Here is a 16,037-nt window from a genome sequence, read left to right as displayed (position 1 = left end):
AAAGGAAATGAAAATTTGGTCAATCTCGGAACTGTTGTCTTTTTTTCCGTTTTGGGCAGTCAGACATGACATCTTGATGAATGTTAAGTTCAGGTGATTAATATGCAGAAATTATTGGGGTAAGATAAGATATTTTGGTTAGCTAAATATTGACAAGAGAGAAAAGCTGATTAATTAATTTAAATTTATCTGCCGTTCTGCAGATTGCATAACATTCCTATAGGATTCAAAATTTTATATTGATTTTCTCTGCTTTATAATCAGATTAGTAGTTTTTTTAAATAACAACTCATCTTATTGTATTGCCATCTTATTATACATTTTTTTCCCATTTGGAGCGAAGGATTTTCCTTTGAATTTTCATTTTTTAATAATACGCTGGGTGCAATAATACAATCTGGTAAATAATAATTATTTAATAAATGTCGGTGTAATTATTACAAATTGTACCGCTTGTAGCGTGCTTGAAAAATTTGATTGTACGGTAGAAAAAAGAAAACTCATAGTGCAAATACTTTTTTTTTTGTTTTATTGGCATTAAACCATTTGTTGGCTGTAATATGACTGATTATATGCTTCACTTCCGTCTGTCTAAAATAAAACAATTCAATCGAGAACTTAATTAAAATGCTTGTAAACTGAATTCGGAAAGGTGGTAAAAATAATGTTAAGCACAGTATAAAAATAAGTAACTGTAATTGCAATAATGTAAAGCATCTAAAGTTATTTGAATCATTTCACCTTCATTTACATAACACTTTCTTTTCGGTTCTTCTTATAAAAATCTACATATCTTGAATGTATAAAGCCCCGTTCCGATGGCCTGTGCGCGTCTTGAGACATGCGCATTTCCCCCTCTTGCCCCTCTCTTGTGGTTTACTGGTGGGTTTTGATGTCTATTCATTTTACCGACATTTCGTGGGAAGCTCCAGATCGATGTCCACAAGTGGGGGGTGGCCTTACAAAGGATCAAATGGCAGATTTACGACCATATCTGTAAAAGTAACAGGCCGTCGGAAAGGGGCTTGATGGGAGTGTTGAGATAGACAGCAAACTTTTGAAGATCAGAGTAATTTCACGAAAGGGAATCTCTCCACTTGATTTTCAGATATTCTGATGATGAAAGTATGAAACAAATTTCATTTATGCAGCTCTTTGCTTTTTTGAGCCATCCATTTGGTGTGCACTATTGACAGACACTAGTGTTAGGACTACGTGTCAAATTTCTTTCTCTTAACTCATTGATCTTTTGTGAATAAAGCGCTTTCTTCATAGACATTATTTTAAAATGTTTTTTTTCGGTTCTCAATAGGAATTAAAATTAGTCAAAATAATTCTTTTTTGTATTTTTTTTATTTAAGGGAAATTTTAAAAGATGATAATCTGTATTTGCAGTTGGTAGGCTTTTGGAAAATTTTTGCAGTTGGTAGGCTCCTGGTAGGCTTCTTTGGTAGACTTCCAAATTCTTTAAATGAATTGAAATTGTAAATTCTCTCTTTTTTTTTTTTTTTTTTTTGCAAACAGTTGGTACAATAACATTGTTAGAAGAGTTTCATTTTCTTTAATGCAATTATAGCTCTTCTAATATACTTGAGATGCAGCCGAGGGTAGGATTAAACAATTTAGAGGTATGGTTTAGAAAAATCTCGTGACATCACAGTCATGTATTATACCTAATATCTCAAAGAAATCTGACAAGTAATATCACCAGAAGATACTATGGTATGACTTCAAAATTACAAACAGGTAAGATACAACAAAAAAATTATAATTTTTTTAAATTAACATCGCGTGGTGCAATTCATTTGTTATATGAACATGAATTGGTTGCATTTAATAATAATATAAAACTCATCTCTTCCTTATCTAACTATTTTTAAGTAAGTGCTAATTTTTCTAATAAGTTTATCTATTTTTCAATTTATTCGAACAAAGTAATTTCAAATACCGTTTTAAAAAAAAGCTAGTCCCAAAATAAGGAATTTGAAAATTTTTTCAGCTAACATCATTAGGAAATGCAATTTGAGATCGCTACTAACTTTTTAAATAGCTTCCTTTTCGGTATAACAGAATACACCTCAAAGAATATGTTTTCAGATAGCTGTTTGCAAACGAGGAAGTTTTTTCTTAAAATACATGCTAATTTCTTTTTAATGTATGATAATTTCTTTCTACAGTGTAATAATTTCTTTTGAAAGTTTAAATCTTTAGAAAAGTAACTGAGTATAATCCGTCATATGCAGCAAAAAAATTGGGAATTTTAGCAATGCAGAATGGCTTTCAAAAACTTAAAATCAATAGTTCTCACTGAAATTTATATAGTATATTTAAGTATTAATTTTTGCTCTATATATATCGCAAATATATATACATAAAGAAAATACTCTAAGAGTTAAAAAAATCTGCTTGTAAATTGCCTACTTGTCGGTTAAATCTACCGAAAAAATTTACGGAATCATTTTACTGTGGTTCTGGCTAATGGTTTCTATTATGCAGTTTCTCTTACTGTTAAACATTTTCATGGATATTTTTTATTTCTAAAGGTAAAATGATTGAGCTACTCATATTAAATATTAGATTTCACTGTTTACATCCGACCTTGATAAATTTAGTAATTAATTTGACACAGTTTGAAGCTTATAGCGGGTGTTGAGATCTTGCTTCAATCTAAGTAAACGTTGAAAAAAAAAACTGCATCTTTGTGCAGTTCGAATTATTGTGGAAACTTTATATCTCTTGCCTGTTTTATTGAATGTCAACACTTTGTGCCTGAGGATTTAAGATATTTTACCTTCTGTCTGATCGTAAATACATTTGAGAGCTTTATTTTTTAGAATTTTTTATATTAAACATCTAATTTTTTTAATGTGGTGTTTTATCATTGTTTGTAAGTTTATTGTTTTGTTTTTTACAACTTACTTCCTTCAGGAATAATCAACACAATAACTCAGGATCACAATAATTTATTATTTTATTTGTTCTATATTTTAATACAATTATCTCATGTTTCGCAAATTGAATTTTAAATGTCTTTCCTACTTTTATTTGTTTCTTTCCTACTTTAGATTTCTCTTTAGAAAATGACGAGCATATTTTAGACGAGCGCGCTTAGCTTTTCCTAAAATTCTATCGTATCTATCTATCGTATATTATTAATCTCTTGCATATTTATTACAAAGTAAGTCTCTATCACCTCACAGTTATTTTCATGCATTCATGAATTAAGAATGCGATAAGGGAAGACGGTAATTTTCATTTTGTTATTCAACAGTATACTTGCAACCAAATTGCTATTATATTTACATTTTTCTGGTTTTTCATTCTGCTGATTATCATGTAAAGGCACTTTCTATTCGATAATATACTTTCAATACTCAGTTTAATAAGTAGTTATAAAAATTAATTCGACATCAATAAGTACATATATACACTAGATGTTACACATTATATTTATTAATTTATTGAACATTAGTTATTACAATAGAGAAATCCTGATGGGATTTCTTAAAATTAGTATTTGCTTCAAAAGTAGTTGAATTTATATTTTTCTGTGCTACAAATCGAATGAATTGAAAAAATAAAGCCTCGCCATATTTTCCTTCCATTTTTGTTTTATCGAAAAATTTGCATTTTTTTTTTGTCATTTATGAACTTAGGCAATATCCTATTAATGGGCTTTACATTATTCCATAATTTTTCTTAATTGCATGCGTCAAACCATCAATGAACACTAACTATATAAATTTAATAGAAATCATGAATTAGTAATAAAAATGTAAAAAAATTGTAAAGTAGATAGTGAAACAAGGCTTTTCGCAGTCTGCTTTTTTCATTAATTATAGGCACTTATTCTTTTCTCTGGATTACTCAACTTTCATTTTTCATTTTTGTTTTTAAATTTTTTATGATGTTTATATATTACTTTCTAACACTATTATTATTATGTTTATTTGCTACTTTCAAAACATTCTCTGTTCCTACTTTTTAATATAGTGTTAGATTAGAATAGACTTAAAACTTAACATATTTCTCTTAAATAATTAGATAACCTGCAAGAACTGGCTAACTTCAGATATATGGAATCGATTCGAGCTATCCGGGTTAAACATTTCATGCCTCTGTCACTTTATTTGTAATTAAATAGGAGATTTCTATTACTTTCTTTCCAATGGTTAAAAAGTACTATTGCTGTAGTAACACAGCGATAATTATATTTATAAAATTTGCAAACTAATCTATTTAAAAATAAATTTATAAAACGAGATAAAAAAAAATAAGAGTAGCAGAAAAGTCAGTAAAATCTGTGAAAATTTTGATGGGCTTATGAAAAGTTGATATCGATGTCACAGCCCAGTATCTGTTTCAGTAAACCCAGAATTTATAGCTATATGCATTGCAAATGAAATGAACATTGCATTTTTCGTATCCTGCCCATTTTTATTAAACTGAAAATAAATTATTTAAAGCAGTTTTTAAAATTATTATTATTGTGTTGAAAGAAATTTTTTATTTTGAATTATTTAAATTTATAAATTTTTCTTTTTTGTCCTTTAATTATATGAAAGAGGTAAAGTTAGTTAAATAAAAATATAAAAAAATATTGATATTAACGTATTTTTCCGAAAAAAAGACAAGATAAATTTGTATTATTATTATTAACGTATTTTTCCGTATTATTAACGTATTATAATTAACGTATTTTTCTGAAAAAAAGACAAGTTAAATTTGGGATTATTATTAGTAATTATTGTTGAATTAATAAACATTTGTTATCATTACATCAATTACCATTCTACATTCACCTCTTCTATAACAGGATCAAATCGTATTTGTATGGTTATTGTGCAGAAGGTAATATGTCAGGTAAGCAGTATTACAGAAAGGATATCGAACTTTGTACATCATGTTTTCAGAATGTGGTGCTGTAGAAGAGTTATTTTTGTTTTTATGCTCTATATTATGAAATTGCATATTATATGGCAAGGATATTCCATTTGTGTTCTGTGTCATCAGACTGCTGTATTGTAGGAGGGCTACTACTGCTATTACTGCCCTGGTTTGTCAACCGGGCCTTGCGTTTTCATGTGCAATGCAGATATTTAAAAATGCTGACTGCATATGTGATTAAAAATAATCGTTAAAAACTAATCACTATTTAAATGTACTATTTTATAACAGAATCTGAGAATTGAATTTATAGTGATACAGAAGTAAACCACTTTTGGACATTTTATTTATCATTAATTTTCTCTTTTATATAATGAACAGCAGATGTTGTACTTTATATCCTAAAATGTTAAACGTTTTCTTTTTTTTTCTGTCGGCTTTTTAAGTAAATTAAAGTGATTCAAATGATATTCTTAATTCATGATATAATACTCCATAATCTGTTTCTACTCATACATTTTTAATAATAAATGTGAAATATTTCATGGCATCACATTTCTTAAAAATAAAATAGATTTTTAAAGACATTTCTGTGCTTTAGAATATAAACGAAAAGAAAGTTAATTCCGAATTTCAAATCTGAAAAAGGAAAATATTTTTTTTTCACAAGAAATTCTATGCTAAGCTAGGCTTACAGATAATAATATAGTTTCTAAACATTAAAATCCTTTGTCGGCATTTAACTATGATTTAAGAACTGAAATCGGCATTTTTAAATAAACGGGTTTAAGAAGCATTGAAACAAAGAAAAAAAAAATGGATCCAAAATATATAAAAAATTGAAATGGTAATGTCAATATAAGAAATAAATCCTAATTCGAATTAAAATAAAAAAAGAGCTAACGTTTGATGCTGTTTTAAATAATACGGTTTCCTTTCCGATCGGGAAAAGATTATCTTGAAAGCTCGTAAAATCAAATAATTGGAAGTGGAAATATGTATAAGAAGATTTCCTACATATTAAACTTTGCCTATCAGATTTATTTTATCTCTCTTTCTTGAATTATTAACAAAGAATCATAGAAGTTATGACTTTTATTTGCTATTAATAACTGAATTTTCACCATGATAACCCTATAATACATCAAAATAGTAAAGCTATACGTTAAAAAAACTCATAATATAATGACCTTCATTAAAACTTCTTCGAAAACTAACCTTCATTTCTTTATAATCATTTTAAAAAAAGAATTAATAAATTGAAAAATGTTTGTATATGATGATCGTCTCACGTCTTTTATATTAAAACAGTAAAAACTAAATGGAATTCTCTTTCTTTTTTACTCAAAATGAGTACACGAAATATTTTCACTTTGTTAAAATTATCGCAGGGTGCAGTAGCGAACATATGAATCACAGAGATCGCATAGAATTTTGGGAAATATGTGTTGTTCAGTTTTTTTTTTTTTTTTTTTTTTTTTGCGCATGTTTGTGATTTTAATGTCAAATTAATGATTTAGTCAATTGATTTCGGATTTGCCTTTTTGATTAGCAATTGTTCAGTGATATTAAGACGCTAGGCATATTGTCATTGCAAGCAATTTCGGGCAATAATGAAATATTTGTTGCTGTTCATTTTGATTCTAAACACTAGGTATATGAGGATTATGTGTCATATATTGCAATATTAGCTATATGTTTTGATGACAATAAGTGTTTTACAGGATTATAAAGTAATATCAAAGGGACATTATATTTCATTACATTATAGGAAGAGAGCCTTTAGGCTCTAAAAACAGGGATGTAGATGATGTAATGTAACATGAATTGACTCTCTTTTCAAATTCTGTAAAATGGAAGGAAATCTGTTTACATTTATAATCATGATAAATTGGATATGATAATTATTAATTTAAGTAATTTGATTTTTAGGATAGAATATATAATTCTTCAAGCATTGATTTCAACTGCCTATTATGTTTATCTTTTATCTGTACATTCAGGTCTGTACGTGGGTTACAATTTATCAGTCATGCTGGATAATTCGTTTTCGATGGGCTCGTGGTTTAGCTTGTGTTATATTGCTGAGTTTAAACAATAAGCCATTTTAATGTTATTATATTTGGACTTATTTGCAGCTGCTGTATTTAAACTGAGCTTAAAACCCCCCTTTGTAAGTTTAAGGTCCTTTTTAAAATATTTGAGAGTTTTTGAAAACATATCTAGTAATTGAACTTTTACTTAAAATATCTAAATAAAGGCTTTACATTAATTAGTAGTTTTTCTCTGAATAGTATTTATTTGTATTTATATTAATAAAATGTTAATAAATTAAACTAAATCTATTTATTTGCTTTACAAATGATTTTTTTTTAAATTGATGATGTTTATTATTTCTACATTATCAATAAATTGCGTGTTTCTAAAATCATTAAAAACTCTTTACAGGACACACTGTTCATTCATTACATTTTATTATACAGTGAATTTTTCAATGATACTTAACATCCTCTCATGTAATTTTTCTTTAATTGTAATAAATTTTGTAAAGTTTTTAAATGCAAGTTATAATAATGACTATTTATTGCTGTTTTGAAATTTACACTGTATAACTATTTCATTATTTGTTTATTCATATACTCTGTCGTATGTAATAATAGTATAACAAGAAAAGGCTTTCTTTTAGCTCATTAATTACAAAGCAGAACTATTGCTTTAACTGTTGTTAATATGATACACTTTTAGGCTGGTATTTTGTTAATTGTTGTTATTTGTTAACTAGTTGGTATTTTGTTAACTGTTGTTATTTGTTAACTTGTTGTTATTTTGTTAACTGTTGTTATTAAACTGTTGATAACTGCTGATCGATAGGTATTAAATGGACCATTGGATACTATCAAGAATGATAAATCAAGCCTACAATCTTATCAGGTTATGATTTTTCGAGCTTGAGATTTGAATATTCTTTATTCATTTTTTTTTCCTTTTAGAATTGTATCATAAATAATTCGTGGATTCTCATTTGTCTGCCAAAATTGTCTCTTCTTCAATAGCACAAAACACTCAACAGAAATAATAAAATAGTTATAAAAATTTATATAAGATATCTTGATTATTAAAAATTTCGGAAAAGAACTGTGTCAAAGTCAGTTTTATGGAATAAAATTTTTGGCCGCAAATATTTTTGACTATTAATATTTCACAAGCCATTAGCTTACTGTGTGAATAAATTCACACAAACTCTATTTCATCTAAATAATTTTAAGATTTTTTTGTATGTGTGGATTTGATACATATTAAATCCTTTCGGATCTATATTATTGTGAATTAAAAGATACAAACATAGGTAAAGTTCAAAGCGTTAGATAAATTTTTATCAGACCTTTTTCATATTTGACCCTGACTCAAAACCGTAAAATATTATTTACAACTAATAATTTTATTTTAAAAATTAAAATGATTAATTTTTCTAAGATGTGATTTGTATCAAAACGAACCTTTTTATATTTATTTTATAAAATAAAGCTACATGCATAAGCGTTAAAAAATTTATTAAATTGTTATATACAATATACATTTACAAAGCGTACAATGAACATTTACAATGACTAGGTGACTTGTTTGGGATTTGCGTCACACCCATACTTGTCCTCCATATTGTTGTGGATCATATCCATAATGAGGCAAATGTGCATCGTGACTGGCGAAGGAAATTGGCATAGGATGCCCATAAGCAGCACCTCCACCATGTCCACCTCCATGGTGTTCATGATGACCTTTTTTGACCATTTCCGCTAATACTTTGAATGCCAATCCTGCTGCAAGCAGGCCCATTGCTCCCATGCCATTGCCATGACCATGGCCTTTGCCAGCTTTGAAGATGATCATTGGGCCATGATGCATAGCCTCTCCGGGGCATGTATAGATAGCTACTAAAACGCACGCCACAAGCAGTTGGAAAAGTCCCAGTGTGGTTGGTTTAGATATTTTCATTGCCGTGGAAAACTGAAATAAAAAACACAGATTAATTTTAGGCATTGAAGGCTTACTTAGACATTTGAATACAATCATAGGAATTAGCATCAATTTAAAATGTAAGCCTTTACGTAGAAGAATGTTGCAGAAAGTGATTTTCAAACTTTTAGAATATGAGCCTCACATTTTCTATATCGGCCTTGCACGCACACTGTTTCAATTATTTCTGTTGGATGAATAACTTTTTATACAGGATTTTATGAAGTCAAAATAATTCTTACATATCTTAGAGTAACTGCCTATAATTAAAAATGCCTTTAAGTGCTTACATTTTCTTTACTTCCGCGTATATAAAGTATCCTCATAGAAAACATTGAAATCATCAAAAAGAAATGCCTCTATTTTGATGAACTTCCGTCTTTTACATCTATCATGGATGGAAAAATAATCGAACTTTTTTATAATCCTGTCTGTTTGAGAATATTATAATTTAAAAGTGAAGCGAGTTAGATGAAATATGGCGAGTATATGGTATTTGCAACCAAACTTTACATATTTTAATCGCATTTGGAACGGATAGTAAAATTGCCAAAGTTCAGATGTCTCTACTTGTACTTGCAACCGCTTGGATTGAGAAACATAGAAACAAAGAATCTATTTCGTTTTAAAATCCATGTATTTGTCTAAAGTTCCTTAAGTTCACTGGTTGAATATAAAAATTTTGTTAATTTTCGTTAGAAATTTATTTAAATTAACACTTGCATTAATTAAAAAAAGACGCTTATTTATTTTATTACTATTAAAGTAGTCCAACGCCCTGTTTACTGTACCTTATAGGTGTTTTTTCTAATACAAGTCTTCAGGCGCAAAAGTTTTCAAAATTTATCGATGTTAACTCAGGAATTCTTTTCTTTTTTTTTTCTTAGCACAGCTTATTGAACGGACAAATATTTGCCAATATTGAACAACAATAGCCAAACATTGAAACTCGACTTTTGGAACTACTGACAGCTTATTCCTTTTATATTCTTTAACAGATTCAATTTATGTCACATTTACATGAGAGACGTAAAGGAGCATTCATTTGACATCAATTTACACATATTTGAGACTTTTTTTACTGTAAAATGCCTATCGGCTTCAAAATTAAGCTAATTTAGACATTTAATGAGAGTTGTATGAGCATCAACAGACTGCATTATAATACAAAAATAAATAAAAACATATATTAATTTGAAACATTTCGTTTAAAGTTTTCAAATAGCTGTGTCTAAATTTCCTTTTATTTTTTAAAACGTACACAGCTTGCATAACAAGTATCCACGAAAATGCGTCTAAATAAATATTTATGAAATTTGTATCCCGTATAAGCATTTGATTGATCAATTTTGATATAATTTGCCATGCGTGAATGCACGATGAATTCACAAAGCTTGGTTTGTGAGTTTCCTTATCAATTATTGACATAAAAGATCCCTAATTTATCTTTGTAAGAAATACATTGCTTACAAATGTTAAAAAAGGTTTAAAAGTTCAAATGAAATATTTTCAGTTTAACTGTTTAGTAATGATTTGTAAAAATTATAATTTGTATTTACATACAAAGGATTTATATGTATGAAACAGATACATCATTTAGGTATAATTTAAAACAGAAGTATTTTCATCTATTTCCATACTTTATTTCTTTCATACAAATTACTTTTTAAAAAATGATGATGTCTTTTTGTGGAAATAGAAAGATATTTACAATAGATTTTAAATTTTTAAAGTAGAATAATTAAAATAAGCTCCTTATTGTTTAGAAATATATGTCACGGTTAAAAGTTCTCGATCCATCGCAGAAAACGACATTAAATATTAGAAGATGCAGTATTAAGTTTCTAAATTATTTATTTCTTAAAAGTGTTCCTTGATTCAAATTACTCATATTCGTAATCAGATCTTAAAACAAACCATTTTCAAACTATTGAACTCATTTCACAAAAAAAAAAAAAAAAAAAAATGTTATGAATTCACTATTAGTTAATTCATATGAAGGCAGGATTGATATGTCAATAAAACAATAACCATTTTTGTAATAAAAAAATAATTCGAATATTTATTAGGAAAACTAGAAATTCTAAAAAAAATTCTGTTATGGATTTTTTTAAAGAAATTTAAACAAATAGATGGCAGCACTCAGAGAATAAATAATTTGCGCATTTTCTAGAATAAACATGATTATAATATTTAAGCATTAACAGAAAAGTCGAATATATACTATTTCGAAAATTAAATAAATGCCAAAGGCGTATGAATGAATAAGTCAAAAATATTTATATATAATTTTATACAATAATAATTATTTTAATTTTAAGCCTAACTTTAAAATATTATTTATTATCCCATTATTATAAGTAAAGAGCAAATTTATATCAAATATAAAAAAAATGAGAAAACAAAGTGATATATATATATATATATATATATATATATTATATATTATATATATATATATATATAATATATATTTTTCCTATTAACTTGATTCTAATACTTTTGTATATATATATATATATATATATATATATATATATATATATATATATATATATATATATATATATATATATATTCTTTTCAAATTAGACTTTATAAAATTAATTTCAAAAAGTTAATAATCAATTCATTAAAAATGAATTTGCGTTTTGTTTGAATTGAAAGACAAAATTTTTTAACATAACATTTCAATTCAGAATCATGGTTTAATACTAATCACTAAATTAATTAATCAAAATTAATTAATTAATCACTAAATTAATTAAGTTAAATTCAATTTCGACAGTTTTTTTTTAATTATTATTTTAGATTTTTAAGTTCTCATCTATGTAAGTGTGCAAGATAGTATTTAAAAAATAAAAGAAATTAAGTTTAAAGTGGTGACGTAATTAGCGTATTGCAATGAAAGCACATTAAAATTTAAGCATAGTTTTTATGGCAATTCTAAAATTTCAGTGAAATCTATGAATTTCTATTTTTGCAAACTGAATTTTTATTTTCCACAGAATTTATATCTTTAATGTTTTTATGCAATAATGTCATATATACTTATAGTTAAAAATTTGTTATTTAAAAATATAAATATAAATATTTCCATAATATACTTAAATATTTTCATAAAATTGGCTAGAAAAAATTAGTTATCTATAAAAATTATAAACAGTTTTTATTAACTAAAAGAATACTCTATACAAATTTACTTACTTCAAAAATTAATCTAAACAGGTAATTCTTTTTCTTGAATTGTATTTCACAGTGCACGTCTTTAGCGTGGCTATAAAAAAAAGATAAAAGTTTTTTAGATCCCTTATTGAATTCATTTTGGTTTTTATTAAAAATTAAAATGGATAATTGTGGGAAAATGTGTATCGAGAAAATAACTGCTAATAATGAGAAAGGCATCCAAGAGTCACTCGTTTTTGACGCTTTATAATACTACAAACTGGCACTCTTTCAAAATTGGATTTAGCATTCAGCTGACGTTTACATGAATTATATTGAAAGCTATTCTATGTTTCAATTCTATTTATTTGTTTAATAAAAAACACAATGTTATACTAAATGTCTGTGTAAATATTTCTTCCATGCAACTCCATAGCAACAGGAATTAGCAGCTTCTACAGCAGTTGATAAATCATGTGATTTCCAAAAGTAAACAAATGGATACGATGTGGTTTGAGCTTTTTTCAGTATAATTTATGAATGAATTTGTATTATTAAATATTACTAAACGATAAAGAATTCGAAATGCTGGAATTTTTAAAAGTTATTCAGGTTTAACAAAAATTACATATTTCAAGATGTTTAGCTCGTTTTCTTTATTCTGTTAACTAATAGGTGTTATGGACATGAATATAAGATATGACTCAATAATCATTTATATTTCGGTATGCTATGGATTTAATCATTGTAATGTTTATGAATTATTTTTGAAAATAATTCATATACTGTATACTATATATAATATATACAATATACTATACATACAACAACAAAGCATTGATTATTTATATAGTTATTTTTTTTTCTTAGAAATCAGTATTTATAACTCTTTTATGCAATTTTTTAAAATTACTGTTGAATATGTCATCATAGCATTCATTATAAAAAATCTTTTTAGGAAGAATAATTTTATTCTGTTTTAAGTTGTTATTCTGTTAAGTTATTCTGTTGTAAAGTGTCAAAATAAAATCAGTTAAGAACTTGATTAATCCTTAAAAAAAGTTTTTTATTTCCAAGAAAGCGTACTTCAAATTCTCTATGTTAGATCTAAAGAATTTATTCTTAGAATCCTTTTTATATTTCCTGAAATTCCTACCTATTTTTTACATAATAATTTTTTTTACAATTTTGGTTGTTGTTTGTATTTGAATTTGCTTCTGAAATGCTTATATGATGAAGGGAAAAACAATTTCAAGGTAAAAATGTATGTTCTCCGCTGACTTTAGATGTATCATTCAAAAGAAACAATATAATCTAAACTATAATAGTTTTCACTACAATTATTGTGCTTGGTAGCGAAGCGTTCTCAACGTAAAGAAAATAGTTTGTGAGCAAATTTAAGAATAATTGCTTAGCAGTCTTTCTAGAGGTGGGAAACTGTTATCAGCACGGAACAGGACAATTAATTTAAATTAATGCAATAAAAAGTATTATAGTAAATCAATATAATGGAACACTTATAATGATAAACATTTTGTATGCTACTTAACATTCTTACAAATTTCAAAAAACTATATCTTAGCGACATATTTAAATTTAAAAAAAACTGCATATTTAATATGACAGAAGACAATGAATGCAAGCATTAAACCACATGGAGATGAAAGCAAAAATAGATGATATTATTAATTTAGAAGAACAGCGGAAGATGTATGTATTTTTGATCGAAAAAGACTTTTATTTTATTTCATTTATACTACCATTTCTTAGAATTAATAAGCCAAACTAAAAATATTAAAAACATTAAATATCAAAGAATTTGAAATAGAGCAACTACTCCATTTTGTGCTTAAAAATAATTTATCATATATATAACCACAAATGAAGCTATTCTGTTCTATCAAGGCAACCTGTATTAAATAAAAGATTAGGCCACCATGACAATATAGCCAGGTACTAATATTAAAGCAAAATGTCCCTTATTATGGTGCAACCATAGGTCCACCACCTAGAAAGGGATACGACCCGGTATCGATGTGAAGGCAAGTCAAGCCCACACCATTATAATATCCAGGGGGAACTGAAAACCTGCGTATTTACATGACAATATTTCCTCCCTTTATCTGAAGAGCCCTCAGAGGGATTTAGCATATTGAAATAAATTATTTTTGCAACTAAAAACGAAGTCTTAAACGCTAAGAAAAATCAGTGCCATATCTAGGGAGCTCTTTATTAGCACAATGTAGGATTATAGACATACAAAAAATCTTCCCCTATATATATTCCTTATGAACAATCAAGATAATCAGTCTTTCATATTCATACCGATCAAGGAAAAAAAATATTTTAGTGCAGATGTTTTCAGGTGTATGCTAAAGAAGACGTGAGAAACAATAGCTCATCTCTTTTATTGAGTGAAAAGAGTGATAAAATTTCAAATAACAGCACTTCCGATTTTCATAAAAATGTAATTTTCATAATGTAAAAGGGTAATGGAATAATACCGAAAATATAGAAAATACCAATTCCAAGCAGAGATTAATAAAAGGAAGGAAAACAATCAATAAGGCGAAAATAATAATAGAAAGCCTTTTATTTTATTTTACACGTTTTCCCAAGTATTTCAAAGAGTCATGAGAAGACTGTTCGCATATATAGGCAAAATTTTCTGATCAATAATATTTTATTAACAAAAACTCCTAGAAAGCGACCGACTTTTGCATTTGAAGATTCTTGCTCTGCTATAAAAATAATTTATTTCTATACATCCCATACCTTTAGAAACAATCTGAAAAAGCAATAAATTATTTAAGATAAAAAGTAAAAATATGTTGAAATAACATCTAGCATTTGTTCAAATAACATTCATTGTTCATTTATTATAATAGGAGGTTTAATTACAAATTCAATTAAATAATAAAATAAATGAAATCTAGAAAGCACTATTTGATTGAAGGTCAAATAAAATTTAAATATTAATAGGCTGAGAGTTTTTTTCATTAATGTATTGATAATGATGAAAATTTTATTTATTTGATATCAATTATTTCCTATTGATAATAATTATTCTATTATTGTTTATCAAATTTAACGAACATTCATTACCAATCTTGTTTATTTCAAATTACTACTGGAAATATCATTTGGAATAGATATATAATTATAAATTCATACTGAAAATAATATTCATTTACCTGTGGTGTATTTTATTTTCAAACTTCGATACTTGAAAGCCCTTTTCCCTCTTGATAAAAAAACGTTGAAACTAATCCGCCATTCTCACTTTCTCCCCTTATATATGTTGACCTAATATGCCTTGTGGTTCGTCATCGGAACTAATATGCTTCCGAACGGAAATAAAAAAATAAAGAAAAGAGAGTTCTTGTCACTCAATTCCCAATCTACTTTTCCTTCACTGTCTTATAATTAACCACCGTAAAAGGCTGATCCGCCAGTTCCGTGTGCGTAAAATTTCTTCCACAAGTCGGTTAATATTCTTAGAGGAAATGTTTGTCTCCCGGAGATGAAGACGATTTTTTTTTATTGTTAACAAAACTGTCGTGTGGTTACAGATGATGAAATTTTAGGGGTTTTTTAAATGAAAATTCGGTGCGATTGCAAGATTTATTGGAGAGGGATATCAGGCATTATTTGTTGATGAATGTTTGTTCGCTAAATTTTTCCTTTTTCAGTAATTCATTCACAAATATTTCACGTAATTGCTTTAAATAGTTAAAGAAAATTTGAATGTTTATTTGATTCATTAAAGGAAGATTTGATGAGAAACTAATTGATTTAAATATTCCCTTTACTTTAAATAATCGTTTTGCTTTAAATAGAAGGAATTTTTTTAATTTTTTTTTATTGCATGAGGAAAATGAGTAAAGAAACTGAGTGATTAATATATTTATTAGCAGTTTCTGCAATCAATTATTTGTTTAACTTTTAAAAATCTCTTTCTTGGTTTTATG

The 16,037-nt window shown here is 26.8% G+C and overlaps 1 protein-coding gene across 1 annotated transcript; it reads right to left on the bottom strand.

The window, feature by feature from the left end:
* Window positions 1-8,421: 8,421 nt before the first annotated feature.
* On the bottom strand, window positions 8,422-15,303 carry LOC129965416 (uncharacterized). The gene is made up of 3 exons (XM_056079270.1): window positions 15,261-15,303; window positions 12,109-12,178; window positions 8,422-8,892 (listed from the first exon to the last, which is right to left on the bottom strand). Exon 3 carries the CDS (start codon window positions 8,878-8,880, stop codon window positions 8,521-8,523), a length of 360 nt encoding a protein of 119 aa, XP_055935245.1. The 5' UTR covers window positions 8,881-8,892; window positions 12,109-12,178; window positions 15,261-15,303; the 3' UTR covers window positions 8,422-8,520.
* Between the last annotated feature and the right edge of the window lie 734 nt (window positions 15,304-16,037).

Source organism: Argiope bruennichi, chromosome 4 (assembly GCF_947563725.1).
Source record: "Argiope bruennichi chromosome 4, qqArgBrue1.1, whole genome shotgun sequence".
Lineage (NCBI taxonomy): Eukaryota > Metazoa > Arthropoda > Arachnida > Araneae > Araneidae > Argiope > Argiope bruennichi.
Note: the sequence above shows the minus strand (reverse complement) of the source record. Positions and strands in the feature narration are given on the sequence as shown.

What these genes read in the sequence shown, in the direction of transcription:
- LOC129965416 (XM_056079270.1), bottom strand. Translation starts at nt 8,880, where the DNA reads ATGAAAATATCTAAACCAACCACACTGGGACTTTTCCAACTGCTTGTG.